Source organism: Podarcis muralis, chromosome 3, assembly GCF_964188315.1.
Source record: "Podarcis muralis chromosome 3, rPodMur119.hap1.1, whole genome shotgun sequence".
Classification (NCBI taxonomy): Eukaryota; Metazoa; Chordata; class Lepidosauria; order Squamata; family Lacertidae; genus Podarcis; species Podarcis muralis.
In genome coordinates this window covers 45,396,199-45,421,072 of record NC_135657.1, presented here as the reverse complement: position 1 = coordinate 45,421,072, position 24,874 = coordinate 45,396,199, and the positions used below count along the sequence as shown (strand labels likewise).

Here is a 24,874-nt window from a genome sequence, read left to right as displayed (position 1 = left end):
TCTATTCGTGAGGTTGTTGTTTATTATCAATTTGGCGTGTTGGTTTGAGTATATTGCTTGTATACCTTTCAAGTATTCACCCTCAATCCCTGCCTTTTCCATCGATTTTAGTAGAAACCTCCAGGAGACGTTGTCGAACGCCTTTTCTGCGTCTATAAAAATCAGGGACGCCGGTATATTGTTGTTAAGCTCCAAATATTCAATTAAATTAATGACGTGCCTCACGTTATCTTTCAGGTATCTGTTTGGGAGGAAGCCCGCTTGGTCTTTGTGGATTAACTTTGTTAAACATTTTTTCAGTCTATTGGCCATTATATCCGCATATATTTTATAATCGTTATTTAATAGCGATATTGGCCTGTAGTTCTTCATGTTTAATTTATCCGTATCTGGTTTAAGGATTACAGTTATAAAGGCTTCCTTCCATGAATCGGGTATTTTCCCTCCTCTTAGGATGCTATTCATGGTTTCACAGAGAGCTTGTGCTAATTGCCCTCCCAAAACTTTGTAATATTTGGCCGATAACCCATCCGGGCCTGGTGCTTTCCCCAATTTCATTTTTTTTACCGCATTCTCAATCTCCTCAATCCTAATAGGGCTATTTAGTTGTATTCTTTCTTCTTCTGTAATAGTTTTCCCTGTGCAATTCTCTAAATATTTTTCTATTTGATCTGGGTCCTCTTCTCCTTTTTTATATAACTCCTCATAGAATTTGAGAAAAATTTTTTGTATTTTTTTTGGGTCTACTATTAATTCTTCTTCTACCATTATTTTATTTATGACGTTCTGCTTCTGTCTTTTCCTCAATTGCCAGGCTAGGAATTTTCCGGTTTTGTTCGCCGATTCAAAATATCTCTGCTTCATTAGCTTGAGTTTCCATTCTATTTCTTCATTCGTTAATATTGAGTATTGTCTTTGTAGTATTTTTATTGATTGTAAGCTTTGCTCATCTTTCGGGTGTTCCAACAATTTCTTCTCATGCTCCCTTAACTTGTTAAGTATTTCATCTGTCTTTTGCTGCCTTATTTTTTTCTTGTGATTGTTTTGCTGGATGAAGAAACCTCTTAAAACCGCCTTACTGGCGTCCCAGACTGTTTCTATTTTTGTTCCTTTATTGAGGTTCAAGTCCCAATATTCTTTTAATGTGGCTCTAGCTTTTTCAATGACCTCCTCGTTGTCCAACAGGGAATCATTCAGTCTCCATCTGAAGCCTCCCCCTAATTCTCCTTTTATTTCTAAAGTTATTGAATTATGGTCGGAGAAAGTTCTCGGTTGGATTTCACATTTTATCACTCTTAGGGTAATTTCTCTTGAGGCCCATATTTGATCAATTCTTCCCCAGCTTTTATGTGCTTCTGAGAAGAAGGTGAACTGTTTTTCTGTTGGATGCATATGTCTCCATACATCCGTTAGGTCCATGTTCTCCTCCAATTCTTGAAATGATTCCGGTAACTTTCCTTGTTTTCGTTTTCTCTTTTCTGTCTGTCTGTCCATTTCTAATGTCGGCACTGCATTAAAGTCTCCCAATAATATCGTCTTGTTATTTCCTAGTTCTAATAACACTTGTTCCAATTTTTTGTAGAACTCTGATCTATTTGTATTTGGGGCATAAATGTTTACTACGTCGATCTTTTCTCCTTGAAAGCTTATTTGAACCCCCAATATCCTTCCTTCTTCGTCCTTATAGATCAGTTTAGGTTCCCATTTTTCATTAATATACGTTGCCACTCCCCTTTTTTTCTCTCTCCCAGAGTTTATGAATTCTATTCCCAGGTTCTTATTTACTAATACATGTTTATGCTTTTTGGCTACATGAGTCTCTTGTATACAGATTACATCCAATTTTTTCTTCTTCAACACATTTACAATTTTATTCCTTTTCGTTTTTTCATTCAGACCATTTACATTCCATGTTAAAATTTTAAGATTCATTATTGCTTTTATCAGTTAACAAGTCAGTAATTTATCGGCTTAGGTTTTGAGTTTTAGCCGATTTTGATTCGAGTGTTTTAATTCTCTACTTCCTCCTGTTCTTCCTCTGTCTCTCCCTCCTTCGCCTCCTCCTCTTTGTCCTCCTCCTCTCCCCCCAGAAGGAAATACCTTTAAATGGTTAGTGTAAAGCAATCTTTAGCCTTGTCTGTTTACAGGGGTTCAAAAACATCTACATTAAAATATCCTGAGCACAAGTTAGCGATTGGAAGGCAGGGATCCAGGTTTCCCAGTGTCTGGCTGGTGTGTGTGTGTGTGGGGGGGGGGAAATCATCTGTTCAGGTGTCAAGTATAGGAGAGCCACATAAGGCAGCTGAATAATTCGTCTGCTGATCCCAACCCTCCACACACATTCAGTGCAAGGTCTGAAAGGGTCTGTATGCCAGGAGTGGGAAGCCTTTTACCTCCCCGAGGGTCACATTTCCTTGAGAGGAAATAGTCAGAAACAACATGCTCAAAGTGGGTGGTGCTCAAACACAAAGTGGGCACAGCCAGAACATGCAACCCTTTCTCACATAAACAAATATCACATTCCCTCTCCCTCTCTCTCACTCACGTGCATCACATTTTCAGACATGCACACCTCGTTCTCTTTCTCTCATTTAAGCAAATTGAGCATGCAAGAGGGTTCCTACATAGCCAGATTTGCAGCATTTTCTCTTTGGTGTTGGGAAAGGGAAGTCTTTTTTCAGCACGCACAGAGAAAAGACTTTATTCAGGATCAAAATAGGCACAGCATGACAGCAGAGGCCTAGCAAGCCGTATGGAGAGGGCTGGTAGGCCAGATCTGGCCCCTAGGCTGGAGGTTCCTCCTTGCTGCTCTACGCACCTTGGCTCTGAGCATGTGATCAGGAATACTCGTATTCTGAGCCTTCTCAGTCATGCAGATGGAGACTTGCATATACAGTGGTACCTCGGGTTACATACGCTTCAGGTTACATACGCTTCAGGTTACACACTCCACTAAGCCAGAAATAGTGCTTCAGGTTAAGAACTGTGCTTCAGGATAAGAACAGAAATCGGGTTCCAGCGGCGCGGCGGCAGCAGGAAGCCCCATTAGCTAAAGTGGTGCTTCAGCTTAAGAACAGTTTCAGGTTAAGTACGGACCTCCGGAACGAATTAAGTACTTAACCTGAGGTACCACTGTATAGTTTGTATGCACTTCAGCCCTTATCTTGAATGCATGCAGGGGCAGAGCCAATGAATGGAATAGAGTGAACTATTGTGAGTCTCAGGGACTTGGAGTGTGTATGAACTAAACAGTGCTTAGCTTGGTTTTTTTAGTTGGTATTTAGCTAATGTTAATATTGTTTTATGGATTGTAAATGCTGCATTTTTTAGTTAATAATATCATATGACTTTTGCTGTAATTGTGATTTTTAGCTTATTGTTTTAGTTGCTGCTTTGTTAATAGTGTTTTATAATTGTTTTACAGATGATTTGTTAATTATTTTATATGTTTTCAGCTGTACTTATGATCTATTAGGTTCTAGAATGTTGTTATTTTGTTTGTAAGCCGCTTTGAGATTCATTTGAATGAAAATACAATCAATCATTTTATTTGTATGCCGCCTTTCCATAGCTCAAGCCATGCTCAAGGTGGCTTACAGCATGAAAAGAATTAGGTAACTGCAAACAGTAACAAAAGTAGTCAGCCCAAGAATCTTGTTCGGCAGCCTCAGTTTTTGTAGTTGGAGTCAGTCAGGACCCCACCCTCCTGGGCTAGGTGGAAAAAGATCCGCAAGGCAGGGAGCAGGTCTACTAGGACTCACAGCTAAGATGGCATACAAATGATCAGGGATGATGTGAGTTGTAATTTAACAATGTATGAAAGACTGCACATTCACCACCTGCTTAAGTCCTCACCCAATCAGCCTTCCATCTACAGAAGGTATCTGGAATGCTGGAAAAAAAAGACTTTTAGTTTGTAACTTTTCTTGAGCCAGAAGTCTCCACTTGAGAGGGGATTCAAGTTGTATGATTCGAAATGGCAAATGCTTTCAAGTTTTTCTTTTTCTTTTTTAAAGAAGTCATTTATTATTGTAATTATTATTATTATTATTATTATTATTACAACAAAAATCTAATTTCCCAACTTTATTTTTAATTACCTTAAATATCAATCCAGACTCATGCTCAAGGAGGAAAGAAAGTGGTACAGACAGATGAATGGAGAAATGGCTCTGTGGAGGAAAGACTGGAGTATGCCCTTGTCAAGGTGATTTTTTATGTGTTTTTCCATATCAAAGCCAGTGTCTGTTCTCTTCAAACAGACTCTACTTAAATTATAATTTTGTATACTTCCTTATTACCAAGCACTTTGAACCTCTAAAGAGTAGAATTCCTTGATTGAAGAATGATTTGAGGAGAAGGTTGTTGGAAGGTGTCAGTGTAATATTCTTAGCCTGTCCAACTTAAATCCTCCCAGGATTTCTTTGTGATGGAAGGAGGAATACAGATAGAATTCAGGTAGAAACGTGTTTGGCAGGACTTATCTTAATGAATGGAAATGAGTGAGTATTAGCCACTTCTTACAGACATAGGGTTGTACCAAGTTATACTATGATAGATCCACTGAAATTAAAAGACCTGAGTTAGTCATGTCCGTTAATTTCAGTGGGTCCATTCTGTGCAGAACTAATGTTAGATGCAACCCATGTACTTCACAACGTTACAAAATTGCACAAGCCAGCTTTCCAAGACACACAACCTTGTAATTCACAGGTAATGAAATCTGGAAAATCTGCTCACCTGAGATAACCTTGCAACAACTCCTTACAATCATGGTGATTGTAAATGTATTGATTACTGACTCCTACCATGGATGTTTTTGCAGATTATGTTATTCTAAGGCTGTATCAGCCGCAAGTCAACTCTTGCTATATAACATATAAAATGAAAAGCTGATATTAAAACATAAATCAGTCTATGAGAAAAATCACCAAAGGTGTAACAGATGTCTGTCTTTCTTTTTTAAAGAAGTCATTTATTATTATAATAACAAAAATCTAATTTCCCAACTTTATTTTTAATTATCTTAAATATCAATCCGGACTTATGCTCAAGGAGGAGAGAAAGTGGTACAGATTTTAAACTGAGGTTGAAAGCAACCGACTAAGCTCATTTTGGCTTAACTGGTTTTTTCCCCACTTGGCCTTACTGGGCGTACCTCTGGCTACAAGTGTGAAGAGGGATGTGGTATCAGCAGAAGAACTGAAGAACCATCTGTCGCTCTTTAAAACTTCCTTCAGAAGCCTTGCTTGAAGTGCCCCCTCCCTTTAGAATCGAGGCAATTAAGAACAGGGCCACCTTGCTCCTGGGATACCTATGAGTGGCCTTCTCATTTCCTGTTTTGTCAGACTCACTCCTGAAAAAGTTTTCTGCTGCTTTCAACTTGATTTGATGTTGCTTGTATAATGTTTGGTTTCTGTTGCTGATTTGTTTTACTCGTTGATGACTTTCTTTGACTTTATATTTGTTCTCTGCCATGTGACGCTCTGTAACACTCCTTCATAGAGGTGGGCTGTGTTTTTGTCTGCTGGTGAAGACCCAGTCCTTCCCCCTGCAGACTTCCAGCAAAAGCAGCTGTAGATAAAGAGGAGGGAGACTTTCCTCTCTCTGCTTTCCCTGTCCTTTCCTCGTTTTTCGGAGACTCTTCAGCTCCCCACTCTGGTTAGTGTAATATGATTATGCTTATTTTAGCAGTGCATGAGCACACTAATACTATGTCTCTCTCTCCCCGCCCCCAGGGTATTGAGAAGTATGTGATTGAAGACACAGAAGAAGCTAGATTAAACAAAGAAAAGTATCCCAGACCTCTGAATATAATTGAGGGGCCTCTGATGAATGGCATGAAATCAGTTGGTGATCTTTTTGGAGCTGGCAAGATGTTTCTACCACAGGTAAAGAAGAATGATGAGAATTTTCTATTAACCATTAATAAGTTATCTATGAAAATGAATGATTTATAGGTAATTTAATTACCAGACCAATAGCCTTTCCCACCTAGGGTGTGCCTCAGACAGTGGCTTCATCTGAATTGTACCAGTAGAACACAGAAGTTGTTTTATACCAGATCACACTACATCATCATCATCATTAGTATCAGTATTAGTATTGTATTGTATTGTATTGTATTCAGTGCTTTTTTTCTTTAAAAAATGTTTATGGATAGTCTCATTTTCCTACTCATATTGAAATACAGTGGTACCTTGGGTTATATACGTTTCAGGTTACAGACTCCGCTAACCCAGAAATAGTACCTCGGGTTAAGAACTTTGCTTCAGGATGAGAACAGAAATCACGCGGCGGCCGCGTGGCGGCAGCGGGAGGCCCCATTAGCTAAAGTGGTGCTTCAGGTTAAGAACAGTTTCGGGTTAAGAACAGACCTCCAGAATGAATTAAGTTCTTAACCCGAGGTACCACTGTATTGCCCCTCAACGAGGCCAAACTTAGATTCACAAAATGTTTAGGGGTATGCGTATCCCTGTTTCCCCCCAGAAAAAAAGCACTGATTGAATTGAATTGAATTGAATTATTTATATCCCACCCATCTGGTTGGGTTTCCCCAGCCACTCTGGCGGCTCCCAGCGGAACAGTAAAACAAAACAGCATTGTCTATATTTCTGGCACTGAGTCTCCTGTCACCTGCTAACTGAGCCCATTTTAACTAGAGGTGCCAGAGAATGAACCTGGAATCTCCTGCATGCAAAGAGTGTGCTATACCACTGATCAATGGTCCCTCCACCATTCCACAGTTCAAGAAGCTAGGCATACCCTAAACAGTGAAATGGATGCTGTTTTCATCTTCCCCAATAGCTATGGGCATTCCTATATTCAGCCTTCCAGGATGAGCAACAATTCCTTCTAGACTAGTAGCTTTCTGGATATGCTGTAATCCACTACTATATGTTGGCAGGCCAGCCTGCAACATAATTCTTTTAATTTGTCTATTCCTTTTCATGGTATTCATTCCTAGTATAATGGTAATGTGTTCACAGAGCTGTTTATTTATTTTTTGTTAATTTATTTCTAGTTTTATCTACAAGTTCCTCAAAAGCACTTGTGCCTCACAGTAGGGCCAGTTTAGCTGATGTGGGCTCTCCTTACATTTGCAGACAGTTGTCCAGTGGCACTCCATTAATCCAGATATTGATTCACATTTCTTGGCCAACAGCCCAACACAATGATTGAGCAAGCCCTTAGAGATGGATCTGTGAATGGGCTAAGCAGCATGGAGGCATGTTAATATGATCAGTGCAGGAGTTTCTAGGCAGCAGAGAATAGGGAAGATACTACAGTGTGTTTTTAATTGGAGGTTATTGATAGTCTGGTTTAATTTGCATGATGGATTGAGGTTGTTGTTTTAAAAATGAACTCTTAGCTAAACACATAGCTGTAATTGGTTCTTCCCTTGAATCTGGGCATCCAGGTTATCAAATCTGCTCGTGTTATGAAGAAGGCTGTTGGTCATCTGATTCCCTTCATGGAAAAGGAAAGAGAGGAAATGCGTGCATTGTCAGGTTCCACAGAAGAAGAGGCAAGTTTGCACACTACATTGTTTGGTTCTCTTTAATGAATTTTTTCCATGGTTGTGTTAGAGCCTTGCAGGTTATAGCAAAGTTTATTGTGAGGCATGTATTCATATAATGCTGGTTTCAGCAATCACTGTAAATCACAGAGAGCCAGTGTGGTGTAGTGGTTAAGAGCGGTAGTCTCGTAATCTGGGGAACTGGGTTCGCGTCTCTGCTCCTCCACATGCAGCTGCTGGGTGACCTTGGGCCAGTCACACTTCTTTGAAGTCTCTCAGCCCCACTCACCTCACAGAGTGTTTGTTATGGGGGAGGAAGGGAAAGGAGAATGTTAGCCGCTTTGAGACTCCTGAAGGGGAGTGAAAGGTGGGATATCAAATCCAAACTCCTCTTCTTCTTAAAACAGACAAGTAGATTTGCTTTTGGAAACAAGTGGTTGGTTGTAACATATAAAATTTGCCTTTTGACACTTTCCCCAGTAAAAACAGATGCCCAGTAAGTAACGGCAGCCAATGCTGCACAGAGATCCATCATGATAAACTCTGCACCTAGTTATCCTGGACATTGCATGCACTTTCACCAAATACCTTGGGGCGTGTGCAGACAGATATAAAAGCATGGCTTTTTGTCTCAGTAGGGTGAGCCCAGCTTCCCTCCATCTTTCCTCTTCAAATGCTACACACACCTCCCATAGCAAAACCTGATCTCCTTTTCCGTTTTGCCTGTTCTCCTATGCTTCTGGTTGGTGTCTGCCTTTTTATGGCGTATGTTGTTCTGAAGAGCTATTTGTACGATTGCACATTCAAACAATTTACAAGAGGCTGATTTATTAAACACACACACACACACACACACACACACACCCCACAATTGTTTGTTTTTAAGCTGAAAAATCACTGTGGGGAGGGTGCTTTTTGGCAGCACAAGGGCCGAGCCATTTGCACAGCTTCATCTGCCTTGGACTGGCACCATTCCCCCCCCCCCTTGAGGTTGATTCCCAAGAGGAGACTGATCACATGACAGCAACATGGTGAAATGCTCTCCAGAATGGAACGCCTCCTGTTTTTACCTATAGATCTGTGCCTCCTTGGGAAGCATATGTCAAACTGGTGTTTAGTTGCTCCCATATTGGAAATAATCATAGGGCTCGAAAGAACCTGAGGATTGTTGCTATAGCAGGATTTTTCATTCCTAACAAGCGTGAAAATTAAATGACAGCAATTGTTCTTGTAGTTCCAATTGTTGCGAAGGTTGTATTGGATTTGGGAACAAGCTGAGACAGTTATGCTGTCTTTGACGTTTGGGTAAGAAACCAGAAAGAGCTAAGACCAAAAAGAAAAAGGCTATGGGAAACATTTAAAACAATTGATAGCTAGCTTAGGAGTTCTACTGGGGTGTGTGTCTTTATCTTATAGGCATATTGGTATTTAAATGGGGAAATTGTATATGTTTACAGAATTTGGCCAATCCTGTATTATTGCTTGGTTGGTGCTACAGAAAATTCTGGATGCTATTGCTAGCAAACAATAAGAGAGAGAGATTCTGTTAGCCCCTAAATGGTGTGCATTAACAATGAGAAAACACTGCTGTCCTGCATTAAAATAATACACATATCTGCTGGCATGGCTTCTCTCTGGAGTGCAGTTACCCCCAGAGCAGTAACCGTAGTGCCAGAACATCAGCAAATACAGAGCACTGGTTATTATGTTTTAGAATGAATGGCTGTGCCTGCAGGCTTGTGCCAGGATCGAAAAGGAAAGCTATTTGGTTCTCTGCCCAGTATTAGAATGCTCCAATTCATTTAATGCTTGAAGTGGTCTTGTTTTTACGTAGAAGACATCTTTAAATCAAACACATGTCCTGGTCCACATTGCAGCACTGTCTGCGGTTGGGTGATTTTCCCCCTTCTCCTTCAGCACTTCGTTCCTGTTTGTTTGTAGGATTTCCATCACCAATTAGATCTGCAATCATTGCTGGACCAGTCCACTATACTTACTTGTTTTCTTTCAGCTTGATTAAATGAATGTGCCTTTCTGCCCCAGCTGTGCAGGCTTTTGAATGTTCATGAATACAATGCAGAATGATGCTGGATGGCGCAGTCACTTGGCATAGTCTTGAATGTTCAGTTCTCCCCAAACCTCTACATTTTAGGAAGACAGAGGAGATTAATCATTGTAGTAAATACAATGTTTCTCAGGCATCAAAGATTATTGTTGTGGTTGCTGTTGCTGTTGTTGTTGTTGCTGTTGTTTGTTTATTAAAGATTATATGTGATGTAAAATATTTTGAAGGCCAAGATTGCACATCATGGCTCCAGATCTGTTTGTTTTGAGCCCAGGTATGTTTCAGCCATGTATAAAACTTGGGCTAGAGGCACAGATTTGGAAAGCACAATGGATGCACAACAAAAAGGGTTCAGGCACATCCTGGATTATGGGGCAAATAAGCCACATTGTCAGAACTTCCCAATTCCTACCCCTCTCTGTGCCCCCAACCATTGGATTTTTGAAAGCCTAATTCAGAAGTAGTCAGTGCTGGTGTCCTCCAGATGTAGGGACTACTCGCATAAACTCTAGCCAGCAAGGCCAATGGTTGGGGGCCATGGGAGTTGTAGCCAACAACATCTGGAGGGTACATCCTTGGCTATCCCTCGAATATTACAGTAGAGAAAGAAGGAACCCTGTAGATGACCCCACAGGAATGCTATAAAGTATTAGCAGCTACTTCTCCTCAATGAACACATTTTCAGTGACCAATGAGGGAGCTCTCCAAATGGGTTATTTGTTGAAGCCATGCTCATTCTTTCTGTTATGCCTTCCATCCTGTGATTAGTTAAATTATGTGTACAGTAATAGTACAGTAATAGCTGTATCAGACCAAAAGCCTACTTAGTCCAGCATTCTGTTGATGGAGTGGCCATCTAGAATAGATGCCTATGAGAAGCCCATAAGGAAGACATATATTTGTATACAAAAAAAACAACTATGCTATGTGATTCATAAATATTTGTTTCTGCCTTTACAAAAGCTGGTAATAACAGCTGCTTCAATAAACCAGCCATTTATACTGTGCAGGTTGCTCAGATGGGAAATATTCATAAATCCTGCAGATTTTGTTTTAACTCTTGCAGGACCCCTACCATGGCACAATTGTTTTAGCTACTGTGAAAGGTGACGTGCATGACATTGGCAAGAACATTGTGGGAGTTGTTCTGGGATGCAATAATTTCAGGTAATTAGACTAGACCTTGTGCCCTTGTGGGTCCTGGGTCCCGCCCCCTGCCCCCCGCGCTTGTTTTGTATTGTCACTGGCAATATTAGAGTCACCTTCTTCGAGTGGGGTGTACAACATTTTGACTAAGCTGCTAGTTCTCTGAGTCAGCTGTGCTTGACAGATGAGCAATTTGTCCTAAACAGAACCAGGTGTTGCAGAGGGAATTGGTTCCCCCTGGTACCACAGTATTTCCCCAGTCATATCTGTTGTTTCCAAGGGAAGAAGTTGCAGGCTATGGGATCAGGTTCAGATGCAGGCCAGATATACTTGAGCAAATGTGGTAGCAGCTCAGAATGGGGAGGGGGGTTGATGGAGTGGTTGGGCAATAAAGTGATGGGGAAAGGCTGATGTCTAGCTGCTCAGCTGTCTGGAAAGATTAAAAGCCAAATGCTGTTCCCTTTGGCCTTCCTAACAGGATAAGTGATCTTCATAATACCTTATAGCAGAAATGGATTAATTAAGCACATGCACATGATGACTAGCAAAGTACCATTTTCCCTCCCCCTCCAGAGTTATTGATTTGGGAGTCATGACGCCATGTGACAAGATACTCAGAGCTGCTCTTGAGAACAAAGCAGGTATGAGAGCTTCATCACCATTCGTCAGTCTTAAAAAACAAAACAAAAAACCCACACATTGAAATTATGATCTTGAATTTGCATCTTGAAAGGTTAATTTTCAGTAATTTTGGGGAAATGCTGAGCAGATAGATCAGTACAATCTCTGGTTTGTTTGAACTTTGAGTAACAAATAATGGGTTGATCTGGATCTATTGGAGTTTTTATGTGTTTTTTCTAGTCTTAATACCTTTTAATTCAGAGGTGTACATAATCCTTTTACCTCCTAAAATGTTACACACTACAGTTGTGTTTTATGTATTTAAAAGATTTGTAGACCACCGTACAGAAATCAACGTTTTAAGAAAGTTACATCATGTTACATTAAAATCCTGGAGGAATAAAAGTATATTTGCTTGGCAGCAAAAGCATAGCAATGTTGGTGCCAGGCAGATATTCTGGATGTTGTATATTTCATTGATACCCCTTTCACAGATTAATAGAGTGCTGAGAGCAGGCTTGGAAACATGTGTCTCTCCGTAACTTGTGGACTACAATTCCCACAATCCCTGGCTGTTGGCCATGCTGGCTGGGGTCAGCGCTGGCCCAGTCATGAGGTGGAATGGAACAGTTTTTTCAACTGTTTGGGGAAGCAAAATGGTGTGCCCCAACACTCCCTCTGATGTCATCATGTGGCAATGCAAAAAACAAACCAAGGCAATGGGGAACAGGATGAGGAAGAGGTGGAGTGAGCCACTGTGGAGGATGGGGCAGTGGGGGGCAATGTCACAGTCCCTTCTTCCAGCCCTGCATAAGCCTGTTGGGAGTTAGGCTCTTACAACATCTGGAGGGACAGTGGTTTTCCTACCACTGTCCTAGAACTATGTCTAGGGCAATGAAATGTTAGTGGAAACATCTAGACAAGGCCATGAGCTCACTGCACAGTTGGCTGGTTGCTTCTTGTTGCTGTTGTCTGAAATGGCTATTGAACCTTGTGGATGAAAGTAGTTCTAACCATTTATTTTTTAGATATCATTGGTTTGTCTGGCCTCATCACACCCTCTTTGGATGAGATGATATTTGTTGCCAAGGAGATGGAGAGATTAGAAATCAAGATTCCTTTGCTGATTGGAGGAGCAACCACTTCCAAGTAAGTTGGGTCCTTTTTGGTATGCCCAACAGAGAAGCAAATGTAAATATGCAATACATTGTTCTCCAGAATGTTAGGCATCTAATAGAGGCAGTATTATTCTTAATTTAACCTTTTAAATGTAACTTTTGGATAATTAACAATATTTAAACCAATATTTATTAATTAAAATGCATTCAAGTAGTTGCTCTAGCGTGTTTAAAGTGAAGTACAGTGGTACCTACCGGGACGCAGGTGGCGCTGTGGGTTAAAGCCTCAGCGTCTAGGACTTGCCGATCGAAAGGTCGGCAGTTCGAATCCCCGCGGCGGGGTGTGCTCCCGTCGTTCGGTCCCAGCACCTGCCAACCTAGCAGTTCGAAAGCACCTTCGGGTGCAAGTAGATAAATAGGGACCGCTTACCAGCGGGAAGGTAAACGGCGTTCCGTGTGCTGCACTGGCTCGCCAGATGCAGCTTTGTCACGCTGGCCACGTGACCCGGAAGTGTCTGCGGACAGCGCTGGCTCCCGGCCTATAGAGTGAGATGAGCGCACAACCCTAGAGTCTGACAAGACTGGCCCGTATGGGCAGGGGTACCTTTACCTTTACCTTTACAGTGGTACCTCAGGTTACATACGCTTCAGGTTCTCTAACCCAGAAATAGTGCTTCAGGTTAAGAACTTTGCTTCAGGATGAGAACAGAAATCGTGCTCCGGCGGTGCGGCGGCAGCAGGAGGCCCCATTAGCTAAAGTGGTGCTTCAGGTTAAGAACAGTTTCAGGTTAAGTACGGACCTCCGGAACGAATTAAGTACTTAACCTGAGGTACCACTGTAAAGAAAAATGTGGTGTTTTTTTTAAATAAAAAAGGTAATGTTGAAGCTGATGTTTCAAGGGGATTAAGTAGAGGACATGAGATATACAGTGATTTTTTCTTTTTTCAGAAGTACAGATTTGCTGTAGCAAAATTAAGACTTCAAAAACAGTTAAAAGAAATAATCGCCCTATTCATTTAGAAATAATTAAATATAAACATGAAGAACAGAAGATCATTTATTAACCAATATAATGAGCTTGATCCAGACTGTGCTTGGGTGGAGCTCTACCCATGGGGTACTCTACTGGAGGAAAATGAGAAGTTATTTTTGAAAATCTCCTCTGAAGGATCTGGCAGGTGGTGCTGTAGGCAGAAGGGGAAATAAGCAATAAGTGTTTCCTTTCCCTTCCTCTAGTGGGATGCTCCACTGGATCTTTGTCCCTTCTTTCAATAGAGGTTTATGAAGTCTAGATCCTACCCAATATGTTGTTGAATGAGGAAAGCTGGGCTTGATGGAAACAGCAAATATACCTGTGCGACAAAGTTTCCAAATAGTTTCTTCCAGTTGCATTGTAGTCCAGATAGCAATTTATGAATGTGAAGTTGGGACAACTTATTCTGTCCTGAAAACCATGCTAGAAATACTTGCTGCCATCCAGTCTTGCTGCTGCTGCTGCAGCCACGGAAATTAATTCATGGTTCAAAAATAAATTAAAGTTGGCATTCTCAGGATTTTGCGTGTCAGGATTCTAAATCCTGGCATGAAGGGCTCAATGGACTGTCAAAAAGGAGCTTTATCCAAGCCTAGGGGAATGCATTTAGAAGACTGGGGAAAAAGGTTGCTCTGAAGGGGATATGCTGTCAGAAGAGAGACTTAGATGAATGTGACAGCTGAAGATGTTGGCTGAGAACAGTTAGGCACAAATTTTCCCTCCCACTCCATTGTCGTGCACAGTACAACATTATGTGCTGGAGGGGAAGGTAGAGCTTAGCAACCTCCACCCCCTAAGTAAAATCTGGAGTGTCTGTAGGCACAGCTAAAGAATGATGCCAAAAAAAGAGGAAATGCAGCAGTGTGAAATTGCTTTCATTTGCAGCGGACACTTCTCCCTAAGAAAATCATTCCGAAAGAACCAGTGGTTTTTAAATATATATATATTCACAAATGAAACTCTGACACTCTTTTAAGGATTGAAGGCCTGCCAGAGGGATAGGGACATCTTAAGATAACCTCTGCTCCCCAATCTTGACATGTTGTCATTGCCATGTACCCTGTTAGGAATTAGCAAAACAGTACAGGTCCTTGAAGATCTTGTAAATAGTGTGGAGTGTGCCCCTTTACCCATGCAGATGGACTATCATTTCCATTAAACGGAGAACGGGAGAGTTTTGCGCGATTTATGTTATAGCATTCCCATTGGGGCACAAAAATGCTTGATGCTGAGTCTATATGTGTTCATACTGTTGCTTTTCTATATGTCTTTTCTGTCGTTTCAGGACACATACAGCTGTAAAAATTGCTCCACGATACAGTGCTCCTGTTGTCCACGTCCTAGATGCCTCCAAGAGTGTGGTGGTTGTAAGTTGTGATTTCTAGTCCCATCTTTAGTATAGGCGGTGAACATTTTCTGCAAGTCCAACTAATGTGTGATGGCTGATGTGCGGGTCATTTTGGACCCGGAAGGGTAGGGTGATGCAGGCTTATGTGCGCCCCACATGACACATGGAAGGGGGGGCAGGAACGGAACCCCCGCACAAAATGGTTACTGCCTGTAATGTATTTTACAAAGGTAAGATTAATTCTAGTGGACCAGATTTAGCTCATTCAGTATAGCATTATATTTCCATCAGTGACCAAATCATTATGCTTCGGGATTTTCCCCCCAACAGGGCAATTGAATACAGGTCCCTGCCTTTGCCTTCTTGAGGCAGACAGTGGTTTGAAGCTTTGTTTTAGTTTGTAACAGTTGGTACTTGCAGTATCCATGAAACTGAACTCTTGTTATACATTTGGTCATAACTATTTTAAGAATGTCTCAATTTACACGAGAAAATGTAAGATATTACCAAACAAATCCTGCGTTTGTAAAGACTTCTGTATATCATACCATGTTTTTCTGTTTGGGGTGCTGTTTTTGAATGCTTAAGGCAGTCAAGGGTTTAATTAAATCTGACTATAACAGCTTGCTTAATGAATAATAGAAATCTCAGAAGTGGCTTGCCTGTGATTTGGAAATATATTTGATATGCTTTGCTAGGCTTATGTTTCAGCTACTGCATTTTCAGACTCTTCCCTCTTACAGATGAGACACAAGTCCTCTAAACCGTGTCACTAGGATTTAAAATGGCTTCTGCTGCCTCTGTATAGAGTTAAATGGTTTTCCAGTTCTGTGGAGGGAAATATTGACACTCCTTACTGCTCTGTAAATGGAATCTATAGCCTTCGGTCCTTTTTAAGTGGCAGTAAGAAGGCACCTGGGCCTATTTAAAGGTTTTTTAATGGGACAAGAATAAGTGACATTTTGCCTTCATATAAACTTGAGTTTATAGTAGAAAAAGCTTAAAGATAAACCTCCCCCCTCATCCCACTCCCTCCCTTTCAGTCTTACTGTCGGAACTCATTCACGTGTTTATTTTTTAAGTCTCTGTGTGAGCTCCAGCACCTTCACATGCAAGCTTTGTGTGTTAAATAGCCCTCTTGAGAAATGATAAAGAGGAACCATACCCAGAAGCACTTCAAAGCAATCATATTTTCCCTGGTAGTTTAACTTCATTTTTATTTTTTCGGCTGGGGGTGGGCGTTATTAGCCATATTCTTATGGACTTGATAACTTCATGAGGGAATTTAAGTGCCTGACGGAGAGAGATGGAGAGGTATTGAGTTGCATTACATCACCCTCAAGTCTAATCAGCATGCTGTGTTCATTTCAGTGCTCTCAGCTTTTAGATGAGAATCTAAAGGATGACTTCTTTGAAGAAATACAAGAGGAATATGAAGACATTAGACAGGACCACTATGATTCTCTCAAGGTAAAGAGCACTAACAGACCTTCTTAATGTCAAGTGTACTAGTCATTAGTCCAGTGTTTCCCAACCGGTGTTCCGCGGCACACTAGTGTGCCGTGAGACGTTGCCTAGTGTGCCGTGGGAGGGAGGCGGGCGAGTCGGGCGGCGAGAGGCGGGGCGGCGAGCACACGCGGGGCGGCGAGCGAGCTCCCTCCCACATCCCATCGCCGCGAATGCAGGCTTTCGCTGAAGCCTGGAGAGCGAGAGGGGTTGGTGTGCACCGACCCCTCTTGCTCTCCAGGCTTAAGGAAGCTATCCCCCCAGCCGCGCAAGCTCCCAGAGCGATGCCAAAGCTGCGAGCACCTTCGCCATCGCTCTCCGACCTGTTCGGGGGGCTGGGGACGGGAGAAGCTCCGGCTTCCCCCGCCCCCAGCCCGCGCAAGGTCCCAGAGCGATGCCGAAGGTGCGCACACCTTCGCCATCGCTCTCCGCCCCGCTCTGGGGGCTGGGGACGGGAGAAGCTCCGGCTTCCCCCGCCCCCAGCCCGCGCAAGGTCCCAGAGCGATGCCGAAGGTGCGCACACCTTCGCCATCGCTCTCCGCCCCGCTCTGGGGGCTGGGGACGGGAGAAGCTCCGGCTTCCCCCGCCCCCAGCCCGTGCAAGGTCCCAGAGCGATGCCGAAGGTGCGCACACCTTCGCCATCGCTCTCCGCCCCGCTCTGGGGGCTGGGGACGGGAGAAGCTCCGGCTTCCCCCGCCCCCAGCCCGCGCAAGGTCCCAGAGCGATGCCGAAGGTGCGCACACCTTCGCCATCGCTCTCCGCCCCGCTCTGGGGGCTGGGGACGGGAGAAGCTCCGGCTTCCCCCGCCCCCAGCCCGCGCAAGGTCCCAGAGCGATGCCGAAGGTGCGCACACCTTCGCCATCGCTCTCCGCCCCGCTCTGGGGGCTGGGGACGGGAGAAGCTCCGGCTTCCCCCGCCCCCAGCCCGCGCAAGGTCCCAGAGCGATGCCGAAGGTGCGCACACCTTCGCCATCGCTCTCCGCCCCGCTCTGGGGGCTGGGGACGGGAGAAGCTCCGGCTTCCCCCGCCCCCAGCCCGCGCAAGGTCCCAGAGCGATGCCGAAGGTGCGCACACCTTCGCCATCGCTCTCCGCCCCGCTCTGGGGGCTGGGGACGGGAGAAGCTCCGGCTTCCCCCGCCCCCAGCCCGCGCAAGGTCCCAGAGCGATGCCGAAGGTGCGCACACCTTCGCCATCGCTCTCCGCCCCGCTCTGGGGGCTGGGGACGGGAGAAGCTCCGGCTTCCCCCGCCCCCAGCCCGTGCAAGGTCCCAGAGCGATGCCGAAGGTGCGCACACCTTCGCCATCGCTCTCCGCCCCGCTCTGGGGGCTGGGGACGGGAGAAGCTCCGGCTTCCCCCGCCCCCAGCCCGCGCAAGGTCCCAGAGCGATGCCGAAGGTGCGCACACCTTCGCCATCGCTCTCTGACCTGCTCTGGCGGCTGGGGGCGGGGGAAGCTCGGGCTTCCACCACCCCCAGCTCCTGCAAGCTCCGGGAGCAATGGCAAAGGTGCGCTCAACTTCGCCATCGCTCTCGGACCCTTTCTGGGGGCTGGGGGTGGGGGAAAGCTCTGGCTTCCCCCACCTCCAGCCCCGCAAGCTCTGGGAGTGATGGCGAAGGTGCGCTCACCTTTGCCATCGCTCTCGGACCCTTTCTGGGGGCTGGGGGCGGGGGAAGCTCGGGCTTCCCCCACCCCCAGTCCCGCAAGCTCCGGGAGCCACTCTGGCTCCCATTCTGGGGGCTGGGGTCGGGGGAAGCTCTGGCTTCCCCCACCTCCAGCCCCGCAAGCTCTGGGAGTGATGGCGAAGGTGCGCTCACCCTCGGACCCTTTCTGGGGGCTGGGGGCGGGGGAAGCTCGGGCTTCCCCCACCCCCAGTCCCGCAAGCTCCGGGAGCCACTCTGGCTCCCATTCTGGGGGCTGGGGTCGGGGGAAGCTCTGGCTTCCCCCACCTCCAGCCCCGCAAGCTCTGGGAGTGATGGCGAAGGTGCGCTCACCCTCGGACCCTTTCTGGGGGCTGGGGGCGGGGGAAGCTCGGGCTTCCCCCACCCCCAGTCCCGCAAGCTCCGGGAGCCACTCTGGCTCCCATTCTGGGGGCTGGGGTCGGGGGAAGCTCTGGCTTCCCCCACCTCCAGCCCCGCAAGCTCTGGGAGTGATGGCGAAGGTGCGCTCACCTTTGCCATCGCTCTCGGACCCTTTCTGGGGGCTGGGGGCGGGGGAAGCTCGGGCTTCCCCCACCCCCAGTCCCGCAAGCTCCGGGAGCCACTCTGGCTCCCATTCTGGGGGCTGGGGTCGGGGGAAGCTCGGGCTTCTCCCGCCCCAGCCCCGCGTCGGGGGGGGGGGAATAATTTTTTTCCCTTTATTTCCCCCCCAAAATCTAGGTGCGTCCTATGGGCCGGTGCGTCCTATAGGGCGAAAAATACGGTAGTCAATATAGGCACAGAGTTAATTTTTTAAACATTTTCTAATGGTGGTGTGCCTCGAGATTTTTTTCATGAAACTAGTGTGCCTTTGCCCAAAAAAGGTTGGGAAACACTGCATTAGTCATTACTAGCTTTTCTTTCATGCCATTTATTTTTAAAAAACCAGATAAATCAACTGATATAGTTGCTTGCTCAGAACTGAAGACCTGTCTTTTTTCCCCTACACAGGAAAGGAGATATTTATCACTAGAGCAGGCGAGGAATAAGGGCTTTTATTACGATTGGCTAACTGAATCAAAACCAGGTTAGTTTGCCTTTTAAGAAACCATTTTCTGCCTTATAAGATTACAGAAGATTTATTCTTTTCAGGAGGACTAACAGCGATTTGAAAACCAATCTTGACTTCAGTTAATCTGAGTATTTCTTCGGATTTTAGCTTTTTGTCACAAAATGTTACAAATAATTATTTTAAGTTACGGGTGGAAGCCAAATGCCTATGCCACATCCCTGGGATCGTCTGGAGGGTTCTCACCCTCTCCTTACCCTCCCCTCATATTCCCTCCCTAAGGAGTCACTTGGCGATTTGGATAAGATGGAGAACCTTTTTCGGCCCACAGGCTATATATTCCCACATGGACCATTTTCTGGGGGCCATTCCAGATATCTGTAAATGTTACCTTTTGTACAATAGGCTAGTTTCTACACACGTCCGTATAACCTTGTGTATCATCCAGCCAGGCAAGCAAGAGGTATGGTGGGAGTTCAAGGACACATTCCAGCAAGGCAAGAAACACTAGGAGGATGCAGAGTAGGGCCTAGAGAGAGTTCCTGGGATCAGATAGAGAGGCCTGGAATACCATAAGCAGCTTCCAGGCCCGGGATTCCCCACGCCTGGGCTAGAAGTTCTATCTATATCTCCTACTGAGTTTCAAGACTAGTACGGCTCCTGCATGTTTTGAAGAGTGGATGACTTCCTCAGCTTGGAGATCTAATTGAGCTACTAAGTGCCAGCTTCCCTAAAGGTTTACCATACACTTTTATCAGTAATGGCTGAAAAGGGAAAGTAAAAATCATTAAAATCTGTTTGCATCAGAACATAGTTTTGCTTACGTTAGGCCTATTCATACAGAGAGAGAGCTTGGTAAGGACCATAGCTCAGTGCTTGAGCATCTGCTTTTCATATAAGAAGGTCCTGGGTTCAGTTCCCGGCATCTTCCAAGTCAGGCTGGGAAACATGCCTTGCCTGAACCCAGGGGAGCTGCTGCCAGTCAGTGTAGGTAGTATAGTGTAGACAAGCTAGATGGCCCAATGGTCTGGCTCAGTATAAGGCAGCTTCTTATGTCCCTAATTAGTTAATGAAACAGAAAGGACAACATGATTCTAGTTCCTTATAGATACAATTGGCAGGTAGGTTCTAGATATCACTACAGAATACCTGTAGCAAAGGCAGACGTTTTGAGTCTCTCTTTGTCCGGTTTTCTTCACAGTACATAACTGTATCGAGGGAGCAGTTTTGCTAACTCTAGGCTGGAGACCCTTATCTTCTTAAGAGAAGACTTGGATGTACTGTATAGTTATTGAAAACTTAGCTGTGTGATACTGACATGAGGCTATGACCTGATATAGGAATAGTACTAGTTTTGGACATACTGTAGAGCCAAGTCTGCATTTTTCCTCCTCAACGCAGATTCAGGGTCCAGGGTGAAGTGACAATCAGCAAACGGTAGCTGTGAGCAGCCTTGCATCAGAACAAGATTGCCCTTTCAAATATGGACATGTAGAGAGGATTGTATGAGATTTACATTATTTAGCACATTGGGAACGTTCCACGACAGTCTGCAGTTGAGCACTGCCGAATACAGCATGTAAGGGGGCTACCCAAGTGACCAATGGCTTTATTCTGGCATGATTTTTCACATAACAATGGCTTACTTCATCTGTTGGAGCAAATTGTTTTTTACAAAATCTCAAGCCATCATAAACAAATTATTCCATAAAATTAATTGTTTTTCCACCCTTGTGGCACAGCTTACGCTTGGAATTTTAGCTGGTAATATTTAAACAGATCAAGTGGTATAAGGGAGTCAAACTTAAAACCAGTGGTTTTCCTATAACTTAGACTCATTGGATATTCCACACACTCTTGTTTCGCCATCCTTCCAAAGAGGCAGACATTTTCTGTAAGCCTGCCTGTCTAGTTCAAGATTGTATTTTAGTTGCCATAGTATTAAGACTTTAAATACCTGCAGTGGTATGCACTGTGCATCAGATGTGGATGCAGCCCACATAGTATGTTCCAAATTACAAAATCTGCACATTGCGCTTTTTACAGTTAAACCGCTGTTCCTCGGCACTAGAGTCTTTGAAGATTATGATGTGCAGAAGCTGGTGGAATACATTGACTGGAAGCTGTTTTTTGATGTCTGGCAGCTCAGAGGCAAATATCCCAACCGGGGATTTCCTAAAATCTTCAACGATAAAACAGTGGGTGAGTAACACAGTAGTGTTCTGTGGTGGAGAATCTAAAAGGTAGATAGAGTACAGTGGTACCTCTGGTTAAGAACTTAATTCGTTCCAGAGGTCCGTTCTTAACCTGAAACTGTTCTTAACCTGAGGTACCACTTTAGCTAATGGGGCCTCCCGCTGCTGCCGCCGCATGATTTCAGTTCTCATCCTGAGGTAAAGTTCTTAACCCGAGGTACTACTTCTGGGTTAGTGGAGTCTGTAACCTGAAGCGTTTGTAAGCTGAGGTATCACTGTATCTTCAAATTGTGTGAATATGCACAAAGTAGAACCAACAGTACACATGAGAGCCATGTTAATTAGAGAGAGATTGGTCAGTCATTTTGAAGCTCACTAATGTGCTGGTGCAGTAGGAAAATTGTGACAGCTAACGAAACATCAGCTGCAAACGGTCAGGAGCAGGCAAAAGCAAAGAATTCAACAGCCCACCCATACCCCATTCATCTTAGGGTAGACACGTGACAAATCTTCTGGAAGCCACACTGCCGTGGTGGCAAGACAAAAGTGGAGGGCAATGGATGTGACTTTCTATATCCCAACACACGTTGTTTCTTCCGGACAAGCAAAAAGGCTTCTTATCCCAGCTGGAGGACACGTTCCAGATAGCCTAAAGGACACATAGAGCAGTGAAGGGTGTGGCGTTCAGGTGGAGGCATGGCTCAAAAAGAGTCTTAAGGGCTGGATCAAGGCTTGCAGGCCTCATTTGCTCCCCAGGCCAAAGGATCCCCAACCTTGCTTTAAAGCAAATAGATTTTATGAAAGGTTTGTGAATAAACAACTCAGCTAGTTGCTTGTGGTGATTATGAATCACTTTCAGAAGACCAGGCAGTATTTGACTTAGTTTAAAAAACGCCACATTTTATTAACGCAGGCATGTGTTGATAGACTAGTGTGTAATAAAATGTTGCGGCCTAGTAGCTTTTATGGAAGACTTGGTTACAATGCTGTTCTGTTTACATTTACAGTGGTACCTCGCAAGACGAACGCCTCGCAAGACGGAAAACCCGCTAGACGAAAGGGTTTTCCGTTTTGGAGGCGCTTCGCAAAACGAATTTCCCTATGGGCTTGCTTCGCAAGACGACAGCACATAGGGAAATCTCCTCCTTGGACCTCCTCCGAAGCCTGGTGGCGGGGCGGGGACACCTCCTCCCGCTGCCGCCGGGCTTCGGAACGATGCCCCGATGCCGGGCGGGGGGGGGAACGCCTCCGCCGCCGCCCGCCATCGGGACGATGCCCCGATCCCGGGCGGCGGGGGGGGGGAACGCCTCCGCCGCCGCCCGCCATCGGGACGATGTCCCGATCCCGGGCGGGGGGGGGGGAACGCCTCCGCCGCCGCGCGCCATCGGGACGATGCCCCGATGCCGGGAGGCGGGGCGGGAAGCCTGGGCGCGCTGATCTCAGCGCGCGCAGGCTTCGGCATGCTGGCACCTGTCCGCAAGCAGCGGCACTGCTGCCGCTGCTTGCGGAGAGGTCCGCGAAGCCTGGGCCGGACAGCTTTTGAAGGCAGGCGGGGGGAGCAAAGACTTTTGCCCCCCGCCAGCCTTCAGAAGAGGTCCAGGACCTCTTCTGAAGGCCAGCGGGGGGCAAAAGTCTTTGCTCCCCCCTGCCTGCCTTCCCGGGAGAGCGGAGGTCCTTCAGGACCTCTTCTGAAGGCTGGCAGGGGCGAAAGTCTTTGTCCCCCCTGCCTGCCTTCCCAGGGGCTTTTAAATCGCCCCAGACAGCGGAGAAGTCCTCCGCTGTCCCGGGTGATTTTAAAATGCCGCCCGTCAGCATTTTAAGATCGCCCCGGACAGCGGAGACGTCCTCCGCTGTCCCGGGGTTTTTTAAAATGCTGGGGGTGGGAAGAAAAGCCCTTGTCCCCCCCCCCCCCCAGCCTTCAGAAGAGGTCGGGGGACAGACTGTCTGGTCTGAAGTCGGTTTCCCTAGGAACGCATTAATTGATTTTCAATGCATTCCTATGGGAAACTGTGCATCGCAAGACGAAAAACTCACAAGACGAAGAGACTTGCGGAACGAATTAATTTCGTCTTGCGAGGCACCACTGTACTATGTTTGCAGTAATTTTGTTTTGCTCTGAAACATTTGATGCTAGCCAAGGTTCATACTGTATTTAGTCTTGTCCATGTGTTGTCATTAATAGACTATAACAGTGAAAATAAAGGAAGTGAACTTTATGATATAGCTGCAAAACAATGAAAAATGATCACCCAACCGTTTTTTAAGTTAATTTTTTCGTATGTGCTTAAGGATTCTTTTTCCTTTATTAGGGGAAGAGGCAAGAAAAGTTTATAATGATGCGCAGAATTTGCTGAAAACTTTGATTATGCAAAACAGATTTAAAGCTAAAGGTCTGGTTGGATTCTGGCCAGCTCGGAGTGTTCAAGATGACATTTATTTATATGCCACAGAAGAGGAAGTGCAGTCTTCAGAACCAATAGCTAAATTCTGTGGGTTAAGGCAACAGGTAGGATGTAAAACTCTTCTACTTAACATCAAAAGTATGTTGACTTGTGTGCCCGAAGTAGTTTTGGAGTTTGTATAATTCATGTTCATTCAGGTAAACCAGAGGTTGACGTATTTGGACCCAGTGGTAGAAATCTGGGTGATCTGCCAGGATATCTGTAACGGTTTTTGACATCCAGTTTTCTAACAGTAGCCACAACTAAAAAGCTCCATGCTAAATTAAGTTACTGGAAAGGAGCACTTGGCAGGGGAAATCTGGAGTGGATTTTCATGTGAAAGGACTTGAGAGTTTGGTTCCTAGTTTTTGGTACTGGTCACACATTCTTGGACTGAATATGTGCTCAGAGGCACCCTTTTCTTTAATTCTTAGTGTATGTACACCTGCCTGAGCCACTATTTTGCACCTGCATCTGGTTGTTGGACCTTGGGGTTCTCGGTGTGCATGTGTGTGTTTGCTTTGCTTTGCTTTGGCTTGTAAGTTAAAGATCTGTTTATAATTCTTTTCAATAAATATTTAAACACCATTAAATTAACTTTTGAATTGTATATAGGATGATGAGTTTATTATAGTTCATATGGCTGTAAGTGGTATATCATAGTCTTTTGATACGTGTTCTATTTTTATATATTTAATTTTGGAAGAAGAATTGTGAGTTTCTGTTTATCTTGTGCAGCCTTTTGGCATTATGCACCATCTTAATATAACCTCATAAAAGTTTTCATATATGTTTGAACATATTGGGGGGGAGAAATACAACTAGACTTTCATTTATTATTGCAGGCTGAGAAAGACTCTTCTTCTACTGATCCCTATTACTGCTTGTCTGATTTCATATCCCCTCTGGAGTCAGGTATACCTGACTATTTGGGTCTTTTCGCTGTGGCATGCTTTGGAGTAGATGAGCTATGCACAGAATATGAGAAGCAGTCTGACGATTACAATATCATAATGGTGAAAGCGCTGGGAGATCGCTTAGCAGAGGTAATTATACTTCTGTTAAGTTTCATGTAACAGTTTTCTAGGAGACTGAGATCTAGGTGAATTAATTGACAAGAGAGATTAAAGAGCTGGTGGGAGGCGTGCCCTAGTCCAGCCCCAAGCTGTGTTTTCTTTAG

The 24,874-nt window shown here is 44.8% G+C and overlaps 1 protein-coding gene across 5 annotated transcripts in view; it reads left to right on the top strand.

Moving 5' to 3' along the window:
• MTR (5-methyltetrahydrofolate-homocysteine methyltransferase) overlaps positions 1-24,874 on the top strand; it is a 72,550-nt gene that overhangs the window by 41,047 nt on the left and 6,629 nt on the right. For all 5 annotated transcript variants that reach the window (XM_028724099.2, XM_028724097.2, XM_028724100.2 and 2 more), the window contains 12 exons: positions 4,118-4,207; positions 5,739-5,891; positions 7,421-7,528; positions 10,651-10,751; positions 11,304-11,371; positions 12,380-12,500; positions 14,789-14,870; positions 16,223-16,321; positions 19,001-19,076; positions 21,105-21,260; positions 23,563-23,759; positions 24,540-24,740. In XM_028724099.2, coding sequence (XP_028579932.2) covers positions 4,118-4,207; positions 5,739-5,891; positions 7,421-7,528; positions 10,651-10,751; positions 11,304-11,371; positions 12,380-12,500; positions 14,789-14,870; positions 16,223-16,321; positions 19,001-19,076; positions 21,105-21,260; positions 23,563-23,759; positions 24,540-24,740 — 1,452 coding nt within the window. The remainder of the gene's footprint in view (positions 1-4,117; positions 4,208-5,738; positions 5,892-7,420; positions 7,529-10,650; positions 10,752-11,303; positions 11,372-12,379; positions 12,501-14,788; positions 14,871-16,222; positions 16,322-19,000; positions 19,077-21,104; positions 21,261-23,562; positions 23,760-24,539; positions 24,741-24,874) is intronic.